General features: G+C 49.9%; 1 protein-coding gene across 1 annotated transcript in view; it reads right to left on the minus strand.

Moving 5' to 3' along the window:
* vps13b (vacuolar protein sorting 13 homolog B) overlaps window positions 1–19,635 on the minus strand; it is a 330,552-nt gene that overhangs the window by 172,069 nt on the left and 138,848 nt on the right. Inside the window, exons 23-24 of the mRNA XM_076281294.1 lie at window positions 17,255–17,399; window positions 5,434–5,564 (exon numbers count right to left, since the gene is read on the minus strand). Of these exons, the coding sequence (XP_076137409.1) occupies window positions 5,434–5,564; window positions 17,255–17,399 (276 nt within the window). The remainder of the gene's footprint in view (window positions 1–5,433; window positions 5,565–17,254; window positions 17,400–19,635) is intronic.

Consider the following 19,635-nt stretch of genomic DNA (forward strand, 5'->3'; position numbering starts at 1 on the left):
AAGTCACCCCTGAGGAGATCCCTGGCCAAAACACGCTCCTCCCAGCTCTGGGCCACCGCCCGCACACACACACACCAGGAGGGGATCAGCGAGGCCCTGACACATGCCATTGTGTTCTCAACGCTCCATACGCAAGCTTCCTGCCACGGCCGAGACGTACTGCTCACGCAACCCAAGGGCCGGGTAGAGCAACAAAACCACCGCCCGACCCACACAGCACTCCCTTAATCTCCTCAAACCCCCCCTTCCCAGCATGCATCTGTTGAGGGTGAGGGTGGGGGTCTCACTGCAACGGGGGAAGCTGACGTTCATTAAGGGCTTTCTGTGGTCCAGCTGAAGGCGTTGTGCTGTGTGAGGGCCCACTGACAGTACTGACAACACCACTCAAGTCCCCAGTCACTTCACATCATCACTAAGAGCTCCTTCTACCCCACCCAAACCACCATCAGCAGCAGCAGCAGAAGCTACAGCAGCTCCAGAAGCAGCAGCTACTCCATTCTCCTCCAAACCAGAACCACCCACCCGCCCACACTCGGCCCCTCGCTCTTCCCAAACTCCAAACCGCTCCGAGGCCTCCCACATTCCAAGGGACCGACTGCTTACAGAAGCTGACAAGTACCTATGGCCTTGGCGGCAGAGGTGGCAATCTGGGAAAATAAACGCTGGCGGGTGACGGCAGGGCCGGTGTTTGTTTCTGCTGCCCGCCCCATTTGCCTTGCCGTGGTGGGTTAATTGCGACTTTTTGATCGGCGTGTTTGTTGACGCAAGGTCGCCCCCCCCCCCCTCCGCCAAACCTCCGACCGACCACAGCCCTCGGTCTCTGAGAGGTAGACATCCATCGCAGCTCCACCGCTGCTGCCGCGGCTGCTGCTGTTGCAGATGGACAGAGTGGCCGCCCCAGGGGCCTCTCGGTCAGCTTCAACAGCCCTAGAACTGTGAAACACGCCTCCTGGACAGCGCAGCTAGGACTTGGGAATAAGGATGGGAGGGTTGGAGAGATGTTTTTTGGGCGGGGGAGAGGGGTGGGATGGAGGGCTCAGTGGCCTGGGCTGAGTGAGGTCATAGGGTTAGATGGGACAGCCGTCCACTCCCGGCCCTCCCCTGCTCTCTGGTGCTCTCACTCACTAAACAGCTAATGACAGATCTACTGTTACATCTCCGGGTCCTGATTTAGATCAGGCACCAGCAGAGAGGCCCGTAACGTAACCAGGAGGGAATGTGCTCTCGGTCCGTGAGCTTGGGGGGGATTTGACATTGATTCCTCCGTTTACCAAGAGCGAAAAAAAAAAAAGATGTGAAAAGAAAAGCAACTGAGGAGAAGAAAGAAAAAAAAAACAGGCGCATTAAGTTCAAGTGAAGCCCTTAAGCATTTAGTGTCCTTAACGTTTTCTCAAGAGCCACTCGGAGACATAGGGCTGTGTGAAATGCCAGGAAACATAGCATTTTTACATAAGAGCTGCTGCCGTTTCCCATGTCTTCTCTGAGACCCGCTGCACACCCACTCGCCTCAGCGTTTTTGGCACGAGGAGGGAGAATAATGTGTAACCCAAGACACTGGCTGAGCTCCCAACATGGCAGCCCATCAAGATAGCCTTATCAAAAGCCTCGGGAGGAGGAGGAAGAAGGGAGGAGGAGGAAGGTGGGGGGCTGTGGGGGCTGTGGGCTGCCCATTTATTTACAAACAAATCAAGAGGAGAAAATGGATTCCCACTGATGCTATACGCCCACTGAGCTGGAGCAGAGGACAAACGAGATTACCTTAATGTTTGACTATTTCTTTGTTTGGCTAACTGTGCTCACTTTAAATCAATGCAATAGGCATTTATGAGAAGTGGACAGCGGGTCAGATCCTTCTCTGAAAACTGCATCCTCAACATTCACACATACGCGCTCTGACATGCCAACATTCTTACATCCCCTACCAATATCCATACACCACTCTCCCCCTGAGACACATTTTTCTTGTTATTGTGCTATTTTAATAATGATTCACTCTTTCTAACATACTAACGTTGTTGTCCGCCATGTCTTTTTACACTGGTCAGATGGACCGTCCAGAACATGATGGCTTCCCAGGAGTGCGTTTGGACAAGCTATTCTGGTGAAAATTCAAGCTGTGCTGGATTTGCAAATCATGACAAATTTGAGAGCCTTGCAGATGAAAGGACCAAGGCGGAAACAAAAGGATAGAGAACAGAGAGAGAGAGAGAGAGAGAGAAGAGAGAAATGAAAGAATGTGAGTGAGAGAAAGAGAAACAGTGAGACAGGTAGATAGATAGAGAGAGGGAATAAGAAAGAGAAAGAGAGAGAGAGAGAAAGGGAGAGAAGGAGAGAGAGAGAGAGGGGACTGGAGGTAGGAGGATGAAGTAATGGGCCTGTGCTAGGCCGCTTCAGCCTGGGGGTCAGATCCTGTTCATGGAAACCATCTGGCCAGCTCCCTCTGAGCCACACCAAGCACAAATGATCTCTCTCTCTCCCCCTCTCTCTCTTTCTCCCTATCCCCCTCTCTCTCTCTCCCTCTCTCTCTCTCACACACACAGAAGAGAAAAAAAATCCCGATTCATTAATGCATGGCAGCTGCAGGGACCGGCGTGACTTCATTTTTCCATGGCAACGGTCTCTCTGTTGCAGGGGATCCCGTTTCAGTTTTGGTAGCAACGTGCGCCTCTGCCAACGCTGAACACATTCATGTGTTAAATAGAAGGAATTATTGCAGAATTCCTGAAATAGACTCGGCTCCCGCTCACTGGCGATTAGACCGGAGGGCCGGCGACTGCGAGGGCGCCCCACCAGTCAGGGGAGAGCTGGGACCCAGAGAGAGAGAGAGAGAGAGAGAGAGAAAAAGAAAAAACAGGAGGATGGTGAAAAAAATGAGAAGCGAAGGCTGACCACTGTGGCTGCCCTCCAAGTCGGAGGGCAAGTGCCCATGCGCGCCTGTCCAAGCCGCAATGGCCAAGGTGACAATTACAAGCGGTGGCGTGGCCTAAGCGGGAATGACAGCTACGACCGCCACACCTACGACCGACGAGGACCATGATCCCCTATGGCTCGGGGGCAATTACACAACAAAAATAAATAAAATTGAACAAAATCAAATTAAACAAATGTAAAAAAAAAAAAAGTGAAGAAGAAAAAAAAAAAAAAAACTAACGCCAGCAGCACCAGTGTTTCTACACAGCGTTCAGTTCAGGAGGTCAGAGAAAACACAGGCCGGGGCCAGAGCCATGGAGGCTGACACCCAGCACTGGAGCTGGGGGAGCACACAGGGTGTCATGCTGCTGGACGGGGTGCCCAGTGTTAGCTCAGCAGGACTGTGTGTGTGTGTGTGTGTGTGTGTGTGTGTGTGTGTGTGTGTGTGTGTGTGTGTGTGTGTGTGTGTGTGTGTGTGTGTCTGTGTGTGTGTCTGTGTGTGTCTGTGTGTGTCTGTATGTGTGTGTGTGTGTGTGCAAAAGAGATTAAATCCTTCGCCTCCTCTCTCATAATAATCTCCTCTATGGCTCTCTTCTGAACTCATGAACTACCATTTAGTGGCGTCGAAGGCCTCGGCTCTCCCCTGCAGAGTGTCAGTGTGTGTGTCTGTGTGCGTGTGTGTGTGTCTGTGTGCGTGTGTGTTTTGGGAGCGTAACTGGATCTGTTTCTCTTTGCGTTGCATGTATGGTTTTGGCATTAACCCGGCCTGCGTCTCTATCCTACACGGCTTCAGAGAGCTGCTCTAAGGCTGAGAGACTTGCGCAGCACTTAATAAGGTGACCGGATTGGTCAGGAAGTCAGCTGAAATGAAGGTGCCTTAAACAAACACTTGGTCCTGAGCATGTGACGGGGGGGGGGGGGGGGGGGGGACTGAGCTGTCCAGCTGAGGTCAGAATGACACCGAGCGGTTTCCTCACGTTTTGGGATGGAGGGTGGAGGTGTAGTCCTGCATAAGGGTGGGGACTGGAAAGAAAGAAAGATTTCACAGGAATAAACCTGCCAAGTGTGCTCTTCTACCCAACCATTTCATCACGCACATTACACACTCGCGTGTCTTCTCTCTTCCACTCTACACTTTCATAGGCCTCTCTCTCCGTCTCCCTCCCTCCCTCCCTCCCTCCCTCCCTCTTTCTCTGTCTCTCCCTCTCTCTCTCTTTCCTCCTCCTCCTCACATGTGCAAGTGATTGGCGGCTGATAGAGTATCAGTTGGGCCGCTGCTCCTGAGAAGGGCTCTTCTAACAATTTACACGACTCCGAGGGACCCCTCTCTGCCCTTGGCACCCCCTGCCTCCGCGTGAGTGGACTCCGCAGCCACGGAATACATTCTCCTGTCCCTCTCACACGAGGAAAGACAGAGAGAGAGAGAGAGAGATGGAGATGGAGAGAGAGGGAGATGGAGAGAGAGGGAGAGAGATGAAGGGAGAGAGTCGGTCAAAGAGACACAGCAAAAGAGAGAGTGAGAGAGAGAGAGAGAGAGAGACGAAGAGAGGGCGATGGAAAAATATCCTTGTGCCAAATTGGGCCCATGTGCCTGCAAAGTGCGAGCCATTAGGTATGCTGTTTACACCGCACTAAAATAAATGGAGCAGCTTTGTTTGGGGATCTCCAGTGCTCCAGTACCAGCTGTCGACTTTGGGCGGCTTCCACCAGTATGTCATCGGGCCCTGGGCTCCTAATTGCCGCTACATGGTGTGGTCCCGGAACCATGTAGCAGAAAGAAATAATAAAACCGAATCTTCAAAAGCCAGAGAGAGAGAGAGAGAGAGAGAGAGAGAAGGAGAGCAAGAGAGAGACGTAAAGGAACAGAGACAGAAAGGGGGAGGAGAGAGGACAGGACCACTCCAACATGAACACATATGTGCTTTTTCCTCTGGTGGTGTGCTCTGTTGTGTGTGTGTGTGTGTGTGTGTGTGTGTGTGTGTGTGTGTGTGTGGAGGGGTATAGGGGGACGTCAGGGACGTCAGCGAGTCTTTATCCCAGTCCTTCCCCCTCCCCTGTTCTGATGTGGCCAGGCCTGTCCAAGCCTCCTGGGTGACAATGCCGACAGCCACACACACACACACACACACACACACCCACACACACACACACACACAAGTCAGTCAGTTCCCAGCAGCCTTGTGAGCAGACGAAGAAGCCGCAGCCGCACACAGGCTACACCACACCACACCACACCACACCACACCACACCACACCACACGCTGTCCCAGACGAGCGCCACTCAACCGTGACACACACCCAGGGGTGACGCTAACACAGCCGACCGCAAGGGCCAGAGGCATGATGGGGGGATTGGATGAGAGAGAGTAACAGAGAGAGAGAGAGAGAGAGAGAGAGAGAATGATGGACAGAGACACTGTGAGAGAGAGGAGGAGAGTGACTTGGAGGAAACAGAAGGATGAATGAAGAGATGGAAAGAGAAAGAGAGAGAGAGAGAGAGAGAGAGAGAGAGAGATGAAGCACCTGGAGAGTGAGGCGTTTGACGGCGTCCCACACACAGGCGATGAGCTCCTTCATCCGCTCCTCTGGAGAGGCCCAGGACTCTGCATCCGCCGACGGCATCACCTTCATGGGGATGGACAGGGGCCGGGACTCTGGAAAACACACACACACACACACACACACACACACACACACACACACACACACACACACACACACACAAGGATTAGGACAGCACAGAATCCTACATTGTACGACTTTCTGTCCGACAAACATCTGAGTAACAACATCAGATTTAACTTATTGGAAAGCCTGTTAAATAATCACCTTAACCTTCAAATGTTAAATACTTTGGCAAGTTCAGCAGCAAGTTGAGATCTCTGATCTTGCTGTGGTGTGTCTGTTGATTTGGGTTCCACCGTGGCAAGTCTGTGTGATGATGACACGGCTGCCGAGTGGAGGGGGGGGAGGCCACCGATAGGTATGATGGCACAGGCCAAAAATGCAGCCCGGACCAGCTGTGCAAACCTTTCCCTGATAAGACAGACACTGACGAGGCCCACAAATATGTAACCTCAGAATCATCTCAGCGACCGGGCACCGCTGGGAGACCGCTGGGGGAGTTAATTCAGTCTGACTGCTTAAGTGATGGAAGCGGCGCTCAAAGACAGGAGGCCTTCACTTCTGATACCTTTTCCATGCTTTCACCTTTTATTGGCACTGCTAAACAGTAAAAGTGTCAAAATGACACATTTCCGCCAGAGCCTTCCTCCTGGGGCATTATGCAAGTGTAACCGTTTAGCCGAGACGTTAAAGCACTGATCTCAGATCAGCTCCCTGGGCCCTCTTGGTCTGTCTCTATAATAGACCTGCACTTGTGTTCGGCCATGGTCATGTGAATGGTGTCACCCTATGAGGAATATGTCTCTGAGACTTCAATCAGTCCTTAAGTGAGTAAGTGAGTGAAAGTGTGTGTAGAGCAGTTGTATCAAGATCTCTCTCTTTCTCTGACACAACCTCTCTACTCTCTCCCCTCTCCACCTCACACCCCATTGCACTACTGCCAGACTAACAAACTAGGTGCTCATCTTCCTGGGCCTCACCCACAACAACACAATATAAATATATACCCCAGCAACCCTGCACTCCAGCCACCACTACATGGGCTACACACACACTACACCACACACACAGAGAGAGAGAGAGAGAGAGAGAGAGAGAGAGAGAGAGAGAGAGACAGACAGGGGGAGAGCAGGCATGGTAAAGCGATCAGGGCCAGGCCTGGGTCCGAGGTGAGCTTGCTGCTGCCTGGTCTCAGCAGAGACATTAAGACATATCCCATGATTTAAAGGTCTGCTTGTGCAGCAGCTAGAGACCCACATTGTCATGAAACCCAGAGTGATGTCACCCATACGGCCCTGAAATAGTTCTCTCTCTCTCTCACACACACACACACACACACACACGTTCACACGCCCACCAAACACTCCATCCAACCCCACGCCACCCCATAGCACACAGACACATATACATCAGCATCACTTTAAATAAAAAAACAGCTATGGCGGTTGTCACGGCAATTGGTCTGTTTCCGTAGCAACAAGCTTGGATACGGTCATCTTAGCAGCAAACAGGGTGTGTGTGTGTGTGTGTGTGTGTGAGGGGGGTGTTCTGTTGCACACAGGTGCGTGTGTGTGTGTGTGTGTGTGTGTGAGAGAGAGTGTGTGTGAGTCAGCATGGACATCTCCAGCCAAGTGCTTACAGGAGAGGACACAGCGGAGACAGAGAGAGAGCAGCTCATGGAACAGTAGGGAGATTCTCACAGGAGTCGAGCCTCCACAGCTGAGCCCCATAGCAAGCTCTGCACTCTCTCTCTCACACACACACACACACACACACACACACACACACACACACACACACACACACACACACACACACGAACACGTGAAGACACTAGGTGAACAACACAACATACAGAACGCACGCACACACACATGCACACCAACACACCCAAACACACACAAACGCACACGCGCGCACACACACGCGCACACACACAAAAGTAGATGCATACAGCAATGACCACTGATGTATACACTGTAGAAAACTTTTGAAAAGTGCATTACGCATAGTTACCATCTCACACACATGTGACTGCACCCTTGAGGCTTCTCCAACTTCTCATGTGGTGCTACTGTCTAGACAGCGGAGAGGCCTATCCACAGACGAGACACCCTGCGGTGTGTGTGTGTGTGTGTGTGTGTGTGTGTGTGTGTGTGCGTGTGTGTGTGTGTAATTGTGTGTGCGTGTACTGTATGTGCGTGTGTGTAGGTGAGTGTATACGTGTGTATAATGTGTTTGTGTATGTGAGACAGTGTGTCTCTTTAGGTGAATGTGTGAATGTGTGAATGTGTGTGTGTGTGTGTGTGTGTTTAAGTGTGTGTGTGGAAGAAAGGAGTAGCACTCCCAGGGTGGTAATCACTCCGCATGACAACACCACCCTCTGACATCATCTACCAAAACACATCACCAAAACCCAAAAACCAAAGGCTGCTTCTCCACCATAGGCTCATGCACACCCTCCCACACACACACCACTGAAAAAAAGCCCCCTGCATGAAATCATCGACGCTCACGCCCTGTCATCAGTGCCTGACGTGGCCACGCAGGGGACAGCCAAGCAGCTCTGGTGACCTGTCCCCCACCCGGCCACGGGCACCGGCACCGCCACACGACCCACGCCACCACCCTCTCACCGCCTCACAGGGGAGGATGGCGCGGCGCTGGGTGACAGTAGCGATTGACGCTGAAGGGCCGTCTTTGGGGCTCAACGCCGCAAATCCTCAAGAGATGGGAGGAGAGAGAGGGAGAGCTGAGGAGAGAGAAAGGGAGAGGAGAAGTGAGAGAGAGAGAGAGAGAGAGAGAGAGAGAGAGAGAGAGAGAGACGTATAGGGACAGAGACATAAGAATCAAAAGAATGAGGTAGGGAGAGGTCGTGCATGTGCGCCCGCGAGACCCAAACGCCCACCAGCCGTCCTCCTGCCAGAGTCACGCAGGGACAGAGAGATGAAGACCAGACCCATGAGGCCACGGCCAAGAAGGGCCTGCTGGAGGGGGCATGTGTATGCATGTAAGAGCATGTGTGTGTGTGTGTGTGTGTTTATATGTGTGTGAGTGTGAGTGTGTGTGTTTGTGTGTATGTGAGTGTGTGTTTGTGTGTGTGTGTGTGCGCGTGAGTGTGTGGGTGTGTGTATGTGAGTGTGTAAGAGAGAGTGTGTGTGTGTGTGTGTGTGTGTGTGTGTGTGTGTACGTGAGTCATGGCCGCCCGCTCTTCTTGCACGGAACGCTGCCTCTCTGTCAGAACTGATTAATTGGTGACATAATTTGGATGTGGAGAGTAAATCAAAGTGGATGTGTTGATGTATGGCTGCGGTAATTTGGATGGAATTGGCCTCCACTAATGGGGGCAGCGGGGAAAGGAGGGAACGAAAAGAGTGAAAACAGGAACAATGGAGAAGGGAATGAAAGAAAGAAAAGAGAGAAACAGGGAGGGAAAGACGGGCGGAGGAGAAATCGAACAAACAGAGAGGCATAGCGAGACAGAGGGAGGGAGAGGGAGAGAAGGAGGGAGAGGGAGAGAGAGGGAGAGAAGGAGGAAGAGAGAGAGAGAACTGGCAGACCATGTTCAGGTGGATGGTGGGGTGAGTACACGGGCATATGAGCAACCACCTGTTTCACTGCATGTCTCATTCCATGAGCTCTATAGACCTCTCTCTCTCTTTCTCTCTCTCTCTCACCATATGTGCTGTCACTTTCCAGCCATCCGGCTCACTAGAAATTGCATAAACGGCCTCGCTAATGGCGATTATTCACCCTCATTTAAACAGCAAAGTGCCGCATATTTAAAGCCATGTGTCGCCGGCGTTCCAAGCCAGGGACCTCCACCAGCGCGGAGCGTCGGGCACGAGAAGAGACAAACGCCGCCTTAATAAGGGCCTGGTCTTTGGGCGAGAAACAAATTTGAGGCGCTTTTCTCTGCGGGACCACCAAAACAAGCCCGCAATAAAGCGACAATAAAGCCACACAGCTTCAACGGAGAAAGGAGCGGCGGGAGCTGCACAGGCGACTGGACATCAAAGGTCCGCGTCCGTGTTGTGTTCCTTTCACGACGTTCCCGTAAGCGTCCTATTAAAATGGGAACACCCGGCAGGACGCCGCGTTAGCCCGACGTACCGTTGCTTCATTTACGCGTCCGCGTTTTTGAGGGGGTGCTCGTGTGAGCCAGCGGTGAAAAAAAAACACTTCTAATTCAGCATGTGCGTTGGCTCTCCCCACCCGCCAGCCCCCTTTTTCCCCCGTGTCCCTTCTGGAATGTTCTCTGATACAAGTGGTTTACAATAAAATGAAGTGTTGTGTACTCGGTTGCAGCTGCGCAAAGGGGGCAACAGCCATAGTTGTAGCAACTGACATGGCTATTTGTTTTGGATGCAGGTCAGTGTTTGTTTGAATATTTACCCCCCCCCCCCCCCCCCTCATTTGTTATCGGCCCATGGCATCGGCTCACAGAGGGACACGAGTGGCCAAAATTCAGAGGCAGTTGGACGCGAAGAGGCATTTTCCCATCATGCAAAACACTTGTGTCATGTGTTGAGCTCTTTGGGCCTTATTCTCCTCGTCATCACAACCACAGAATAGAAGCTAAAAGGGTCGAACATGACGTCTGGCGTAAACTGTATCTTACTTTTTCTAAAAGTAAATTTCCAAAAGTTTGGTGACTATGTCTTACCCTAATATGTCCAATCCCCTGACTGGGTGTGAGTGCTGCTGCTGTTGTGCTGTTGCACAACTCATTAAATCCAAACTGCCTCAATTATACACAGTAAAAATGTGCGGATAAGAATGAGTGCATGTTTTGATGTATTCTATTGTTGCTCCCTTCCTGTGCACACCCACTCTGTGACGAGCATTAAGACACTATCTTGGTGAAGAGCAGACACATCAGACGCTCTCAGCCACTTACGGACCGAAGCATCTGTGGCCAGGCCTAAAATGGCACAGACGCTGTTTCCGAGGGATACGATTTCTAATCTCTTTTCTGGTTTGGGGCCCTGACCAGACGCGGTTTTGGCCTCCGAAGACAGAAAGCGCACGTTTCCGCCATGCCACTCGCTGTTGCACATTAACTCGTAAGTCAGCCACTCCTAAATACACATAAACAATCAGGTAGTGAAATGCAAACCATATCTGCAGCCTTTCATAAGCCTCAGTCCGCCACTCCAACCTCAAGCCTATAAAAAGCCTGTTCAGTCGAAGCCTACCAAGCCTCAATAAACCATAAGAGGGGTAAAGTAATACTTTCAATCCACAGAGCGAGCCCTGGCTCTGGATAGCATTTCACTGACTTGACTTGGGCTCATCAAGCCACTGGAAAGAGTAAAAACAGCCTAATCTTTACTGTAAGCCCCCTAACCACAGGCCCGTCTCCCGTGGGGCGGCCGGCTACCTCCGCATACGTGCGCTCGTTTATTGTTTTCTATCTCCGGACCAGCCTTCATTACCTTGATAAATTATTGACATTGCAAGAAAAATTAAACTACACAAATAACTCGTGCCGTGAAAACATTATCCATCGTGCACACTGACAGCAGCCAATAAAAACTGTCTGAGTTCCATCAAGCTACTAGCGAGGAGTGAGAGGGTTTCTGTGAGAGTCCCTGGAGATGGAGTTTTTTTCCCCTCCTTTCCCCATTCTTTTCCTTCCCTCGTTCACTGCTCCCTCTCTCTCCCCCTTCAGCTTTTCAGACTCCTCCTACGATTTCTTCATCCCCGGCTGAGGAGCTGAGGGTCATGAGGTGGGCTGCGATGTTTTGACCCACTGAGGAGCGGAGGGAGGGTCAAGGCGACTGCGGCCCCTCCGAAGCAGGGCTCCGACACCGTCACTGAGTATCTGGTTCGCGGTAAACAAGCGCATTAGCCCTAATCCCATCATCGGAGCGATAAACAGGGGGATGAGGGGGATGGGGGGGGGGGAGGGGTCGGGGAGGCTAACGCACGGCCGACTCGGCCCCGTCCACTCCGTGGCGCCGGATCAGAGCACTTTTTTCTCCGCGCCAATGGCTAATTTTAGGATTGTGCGCGAGGGAGAGCGAGCCAGTGAGGTCATCCCACTGACGGCTGCCCGAACAATGAGAGGATCCAGAGGCTCCTCACTCCCCCCGACAGGTCCGCTGCCAGCATCACTTTCGCTGGGACAATAAAGAAAAATACTTTTGGGCTAGGATTTATTTGGTCCAATTTGTGGTCTGAGTGCTGAAAAAAAAAGTTATTCAAAATATAAATAAATAAAAACACCAACAAAAGAACTTGTTTTCAAAATGTTTCACCCTAAAATGTCTTGTAAAGCAACAAAAGAGCAATCAAAAGCTGAGCAATCTGACACTTCTGGTAATGGATTTGACATCACGGCACACCTACGCCCACAGGGCTCCATTTAGTACTCAAGTCTGATCACTTATCAAGGCCTAAACAGGAAGTGAAGCACCCTGCTGGTTAGGATGCTGCATTACAGCTGGGCCAAGCCTACTGAACAAAGACTCACTGAATTTGAAGGGTGCATATTAAACTCAGAATGCATTTTATTCATCCTGATACACAATAATGTGAATCTGGCTAGACAAAGACTCACTGAAGTTCACCAGTGTAAGTGTGCATAATATGCTTAGCGTTTGCCTATCCTCATTCTGAGATCCAGGCATTCATAAATCAAGAAACATACAGTATTTGAAATTTGGTAAAAAATATTTGGACTACACATCAAGACATTTAGCATCAAGACTACACTTCAAGACATTTAGCGACCTTCTGATTTGGCTAACACACTGCATTTAAAATGTGTGGCTGTCCATGCTGTCTTATACTAGCATCTGTTAGCTTTATTCATAGCACCAACTTGTGCCCCAAGTGCTCCATGCGTGGTAAAATAATTGAAACAGTATAGGCGCAAAAAGTGAATGGTAAGCCCCCCAACACCACCGCCCGGCCCCTCAACCCAGGCCAAAACAATCAATGATGTTACCATGACAGACCACAGACTCGGATGATATCACCTGGCATATGGCGGCGGTGTCTGAGTGCATTTGCCTACATACTTGCAGGCACTTCAGAGGGCTGAATATAAAGTCCTTAATGATTAGAGAGGAAGAGTAGCCAGGCTATTTGTGCAGAGGGGAAAAAAGGCAACACTTAACTCTCATTGTACAATAAAAGTGCCAGGCATGCATTCAAAATATCCAATTGGAAGCAGAAATGGACGGAGAAATCCAGCCTGCGCGTTTTCGAGTGGTCTTTTGAACCGTGGACATATTAAAAAGTCTGCCTTTGGTGGAGAGTGGCGCAAACGGTTCAGTCATTTCCCCAGAGTACCGGCTGAAAACGCCAAACATGACATTATCCTTATCATTAATATTTTGAGAGGGAGCTTTTTAAGTCCTCGTGAGTATTATGACTTATCTGTTGAGGGCCAGCGCGCCAGGGAAAGCGATACCCTGGGAAAGCACGAGATAGGGCCTGCTCAGAGCCGGGACCTAGAGACCACAGCGACATGACATCACAGCGCGGCCCGTTTCTTCCCCTCCATTTCCAGCTGCCAATCACGGGCCTGATGCTCACATCACAACATGCACTGGTGTTACACGCAACGTGTCATGTGTGGGTTCCGCGCGGCGCGGTGAGGCTGTACGGACAGGCGGTGTGAGGGGGCCGCTTTCATAAGCGTCCAAACGCGGCCCTCGGAAGGTTAACCCCCGTGACGAGCCCCGCTGTTGGCCGCTTGCCTCTCGGTGCTGGTTCCCACGTGTCACCTCAGCGAGTCCGGGGAACGCAGATGTGTTGACTCAAACTGGGAAACAGAGTGGACAGGGTCTCAGCGGTGTTTACGTAAACAAAGAAGTAGGCGTGGTGGGAAGAGGCAAAAATGGCATGTAGCCCCCCACCCCCCCCCCCTCTCCCCAGGAGAAACCCTACCACAGATAACCCCCCCCCCCCCTGCTGAAAGGCAAAGCCCGTCATATGCACAGACATTTACTTGGAGCTACATTAAAACAAACAGACTAGGCTACTGACTGTAATGCCAAATTACAATTTAGCAAAAATCACTGTGAAGTCTGTCCAGAGGGAAACCGGAGTGGGCCAGTTAGGGCCTTTACTGACGTGTGTATTAGCTGGCAATTAGCATACTCCCTCCATCAAACATGGCTGAAATAAGGCTTAAGAGCAACCTTCCTTTGCAACGGATCTTCAAAAGCCTAGTCATCCCATGAAATCCTCCTGCAGATCATCGATTCCCATGGCTGGATCATGTGTTTTATTCTTCCGTCACACGGGAAGGAGAAACAACCGCAGACACAAACTCAAACACACGACACTATACTGAGCACATATCATGCACAAGGGTCTTAACCTTTAAGCCTCGCGAGGGCATGCACAGGCCATGATATTGCAGAGTCATATCTGTCTTTGTATTTATTTTCACTTCAGCGAGTGTTGCCCAGCATATCAGAGAGACACTATAGGGCTACTATGAGAGTTAGCTTGATTGGCAAATTTGTCAACATTTTCATCAGTGCTGTTAAAGGTTCATCAGGACACACAGGAGAAACAAAATGGGTGAGGGAAGAGAGGAGAGGGAAGAGGGGAGGGGAGGGAGAGAAAATCCTTCTGATCCACCCTCAAGCACCATGGGAAAAAGGTAGAGCTCTCATACTATATTCATTACCATCAGCTTAAGCACCGTGAAGTCCGTCACAGAGAAACTGAATACCCCATCGATCACAGGCATAGGGTGGCCTTCCCCGAACGAGTGGGGAAGCAGATCTGTCGGTTTTAAAAGAGCGGGCGGGCAGGCGCTCCAGGGTCTGCGGAGTGGCCATCCAATTTGATTTTCTCCCGACTGCGGGAGGCTCATTGTTTCACCTAATGAGAAACACAAGGCCCCTGAAATGCGCTTAGCCTCACTGACTTTTTTCGTTTTTTTGATTGCACTAGGAAACAATTTGTAACTTTTACATCTTTGCCGCCGCGGCACGGACTCCTTTTCTGAGGCGGTTTCCGTGTGTTTCCGTACGGCGAGGTGGATCAGGCATTCTCTCACACACACACACACACACACACACACACCTTGGTGACCTTCCGAACCAGAACCAAGCCCAGATCCAGAGCCTGGCCAAGAGGACCCTGCTGGACACAAAAGAGAGATCTACAGGCCCACTGAGTGTTTCCCATGTAGAACTAATCAATGTGAAGGGGTGCACAGGGGAAGCAGAGAGACAAGAAAAAGAAACATTACGCTGGCGCTTAACTATTCAATTTCACACTTATCCTCCATCGCGATGAGAAGGCGTCTCGGGATGCTTGGTTTTAATGAGGCTTGATTTCTGATAAAGAGGCTTGTTCTTCTGGAGACGTTTCTACTGGACTGTGTGTTGTGAAAAAAGAAATTGTTGCTGGGAACTGACCTCTTCCCCCTTGGAAAAGATAGGCATTGCTAAGACACAAAGGAGGTTTGTTTGCCAAACAATCTACCTAATGCAGCCTTGTGAAATCCACTGCTTGCTCTTAATAAGTATTTATGTAAAACAAACTTCGAGGCTGGCTGGGTAACAGTAATTGGTATGAAGTGTTCTTTTTCCCTCCACTTACAGTAAATGTTTTGGGGTGCGTGGGCATTATGTTAAATGTTTTCGAGGACAAGTGTTGCAAAAAAAATAAAACTGGTTTATTTTCCGTCCACTCGCATGCAGACGGGCGTCCAAAGGCCGAGCATCTTTTACGAGTGTCGCTGACACACTGCAGCCTGTTTGGCCCCCGGCCCCCGTGTGCGCTGGGAGCCAAGGCAAGCCGACCTGTTTACTGACGGCCCGCTAACGAGAGAAGATCTAAATACGCTCGAGAGAAACGGCGAGAGTGAGAGAGAGAGAAAAAGAGAGAGAGAAAAGAGCAACAACAATTGCTGCCGTGGGATGGAAAAGCCATTAGCCCAAATGGCGTAACAAACAAAGATGGAGAAGAGGAGGGAGGGATGATGAGAGCGCTGGGAAGTGAAACAAGGGGCTAACCTTTTGACTGTTTTTTTTTTTTGACTCGCTGCGTTTACCATCTGAGTGGAGAGGTCGTTAATGGATCGTTTAGAGCTCGATAACAGTGCTTCATCAAAACAGGGAGCTGAGCAGAACACATTTGTGTGCTTCAACAGGACACACACACACACACACACACACACACACACACACACACAATGAGACTCCTTCAGACTTCCCAACTTCACACTGATGTTTGAGGACATCCCAGAAACAATTGCTTACTTTCCCCTGACTACTTGTTGCTGCCATTTATCATCAGGCAGCAAAGAAAACAAAATGTGTAAATAGCTTTTTTGGAGAGACCATTGTCTACAACAAAACCCCTCTGGCTCCCAGTCTGTTTCTTGTTTGAGCTTCCAGTTAGAGAAGCAATTTGAAACATTACAGCGAGCTAGTTGATGTATCTGGGCTCTTTGCTGAGTGGCCGTCCCTGTGTTATGTCATGGGCAGGTCTTAAAAGCCGTGAGTATTACACATCTATTCCTCCCAGGTAGCACAAAGTCCTCAGTGAATCTGAAACTAGTGACCGGCGGCTCTGTGTAATGTCCATCCTCTCATTCCATCCCCTCACTCACACACAAACACACAGACACACGTGACCAGAAAAAAGGTGGATGTTTTTGGACAAAAAGGACTAAGAGTGCAGGTAGAGGAAAGAATACAGTACCTCACATCTACAGTGTATGTGACGAAGAGAAAAAGTGTGTGTGTGTGTGTGTGTGTGTGTGTATGTGTGTGTGTGTGTGTGTGTGTGTTTGTAAACAGAGAGCGTCCAGAACTCAACAGAATGAGAACATTGTATGACAGTATGTACATAACAATGTATGACGGTATGTATGTATGTATGTGTATGTTAGTGAGAGTGGTTGGGCACACTATGTGTTCCGACTTACAGCAACATCATAAGGCTCCAGCATAGGGCTGTGGGAAGCGGAGGGGTTGAACTCGGGGCTTTTTTCCCTGCTGCGGCTGGAAACCTGGCACATTAGCGTGCCCTCACGTTCACCCTCATCCCCACCCAAGGAAAACACCCATCAGACCAGCACACATAAACTGCATCCCCACACCACCACCAGCTGCACCAGAGCCCCTTCCAATGCACTGCGGCCAGCGAGGACACAAGTTCACCAACTCTGACCTTTAAACTCAAATCTCTCCCTCTCGCCTACACCCTCTAGATCTCCATCAATATGTTGGACAGATCAGAGCAGCCGAGTCTGAACTCTGAACTCTATCAGATCATCTTGAGGGTCCTTTAAAGGTAGTAAAGACACTTGATCCCTATCTAATCAGTGGTGATTTTGAACCGTTAAATTCAAGGCTTATTACTTAACATTAACTACAGTGTCAGTCAGCCATTAACTCATACTGAAACCAGACCAGTTTCAAACGCTTCAATAAACTTTCTTCATAAAGAAAACGTTTCTTAATTTCCTGTGCACAAAGTGAGCTCACATTTAGTACACATATTTAGTTAATACTATTTTGTATGATCATTATAATATATAATTATAATAATATATTATGTAAAAGAAAATGAATGAGTTGTGTTGAAAGACAGAGACAATGACACCAGAAACCAATGACACTCCATGGAAGGACTGCCATGTATTACTGCAATGTATTACTGCCATGTATTACTGCCATGTATTATTGCCATGTTGACGCTCAAGTATGGGAGCAGAGTGTGTGAGGGAGAGTACCTGTGACAGTCTTGGTTTTGACGGGGCTGCTGGCGTAGTCCGAGGCCTGGTTGGAGGGTGGCTTGGCGTAAGGTGCACTCCCCATCGACACCTCGTCCTCCCGCCGCTTGGACCCCGCCATCACCACAGGAGGCACGCCCTGCGCCTGCATTGACATCCAAATAAAAAAGTCAGTTCACGTCATTCTCTGCGTGCAGTGCACCAAAACAGGGGTGTGTAATGACAATGAAACAATGACTCTGAGGTTAAAGAGATGACGCTCTACTTCGAGGGGGTTTCCATTTAGGTTTCATGTCGTGTAGTGCAAATATGGCACTTGTTCATGTTACTAAGTGTTGTGTGTATATGGAGACTGAAGTGAGTCAGTACACAGTCTTGACTTTGCCCTTGGGTTTGTGTTTGGGTCTCGGTTTAGGCGGTTGTGTCCATGTATTTATGAAATGGACTGTGCTTCTATTGAGGGAAATGGGCTTGTGTGTCTGTTAAGTTGAGCTTGCTTGCTGAAGTAGACCTCTGAGGTCATGACATCAGTCCTGCCTGAGTGATGAGGTGGAGGCTAGGACTGTTGGTCAGAGAGGGGCAAGCGGATTGGCTGACTGGCTTGGCCTGCTGGAGATCTGATTGGCTGACTGACTGGGCTACTCTTTTAGCCACTTCCATGAGCAGTATTATGTGGAATGAAGGGAGAGCAGGGAGGAGAATACGCTTCCAAGAGCAACACGGGGGCCAGGGGCCAGCACTGATGGGTGGCCTCACACACACACACACACACACACACACACACACACACACACACACACACACACACACACACACACACACACACACGTGAAAAAGAGCCTTGGCATCTCCTCCAAGAACACTACAGCTGCATGGAGCAAAGGCCAAACGCCTACTAGAGAACATGCACTCACATACAGTACAAACAGACAACCACACACGGAAAAAACACACACACACAAAAACACACAAAACACACAAAACACACAAAACATACAAAACACACACACACACACAGGGTGGAAAAAGAAGCTACGCAACACAGTAATGAAATACTGTAAAAGCTAATTGCTAAACATCCCCCAGTCCCTCCGACTTCAACGCTGACAAATACTTGGAAGATTAGCTAAAAAGATTAATTTCACTCAGAAGTTTGCACATGTTCAAAAATAGCCCGAGTTCTAAAAAAAGCTCATGTTTTTCCTTCTTATTAAGGGAAAGGAAAAATCTCTGCTTGAACAACACCAGCATGAAATGACATGACTAAATATGTCACCCTCACTATCCTGGAGAAAGAAAAAAACAAAACATTAACGCTTCAGACCAGAGCAGGTCAACAGCGGCGTTGTGTAAAAATGTACGCGAGTTGAGATAATACGATCTTATGAATGGTCTTGGTCTTCGCAAATGAAAGGAAAATGAACAATGAAGTCTACCTACAAAAGAGCGTTGCCTGTTCAGCGTCAGGCTATTCGACACTCTGTAATGTGCTCAGTGTGGGAAGAGAGTGGCTGAACTCAAGCCGCGGCTTTTCTGTCCAGCTCGAGGTGAACGCGCAGGTCCAACAGGACCGTTCCCATAGGGATCCCGCTGACCCCAGGTCGGTTTAAAATGTGCGCCGTTTCTCCACTTCTGTCCTTCAAACTGGACGGCCTCCATTGACCCTCGGCCTGCTTAACGTCCTTCAGCTGAGGGGCTTATCTGACAGACAGAGGCCTTGGCTGAGGGAGGGATGGAGGGGTTGGGGGTGTGTGTGTGTGTGTGTGTGTGTGTGTGTGTGTGTGGGGGGGGGGGGGGGGTAGGTGTGGACGCGCTTCAGTGGAGCGGCGCAAGGGCCAAGGGCTGATCCAGAATCAGTCCAGAGTGAGTGGGGGAGAGGGAACGAAACATAGAGAGAGAGAGAGAGTGATAGAGAGATAGACAGACAGAAAGAGACAGGCAGAAATATAGAGTGACAAAAAGATGGAGAAAAAGACAGATGAACAGAGAGAGAGAGAAAGTGAATGTGTGTGTGAGTGTGTGTGTGTGTGTGTGTGTGTGTGTGTGTGTGTGTGTGTGCGCGTGCGCGTGCGTGTGTGTGTGTGTGTGTGTGCATGTCCTTCCCCGAGAGCCACTGACCTGCTCAGACTGCAGTAATTGCAGCAGCCTCTCGGCCTTCAGCTCTGCGCTACACTACACGGAGACGCAATGGAAAAATGGAGCCCTGCCTCCAGCTATGAGGAGAGGGGGTCTGGTTTGAGGTGAAGTTACGAGGAGACCTCGCCAGCGAAACAAACACACATGTAAGAGGTTCTGACAGCTCCGATGATGTGCAGTGAAATATAGCTCAATATTGACTCAGAGCAAGGTAAAAGGCCAAGGTAAATGCTCCACTTAGTTAA

Source organism: Alosa pseudoharengus, unplaced genomic scaffold (genome assembly GCF_046254945.1).
Source record: "Alosa pseudoharengus isolate Yale_2024_CS ecotype anadromous, Long Island Sound unplaced genomic scaffold, YU_APseudo_1.1 YU_APseudo_1.1_scf_12, whole genome shotgun sequence".
NCBI lineage: Eukaryota > Metazoa > Chordata > Actinopteri > Clupeiformes > Clupeidae > Alosa > Alosa pseudoharengus.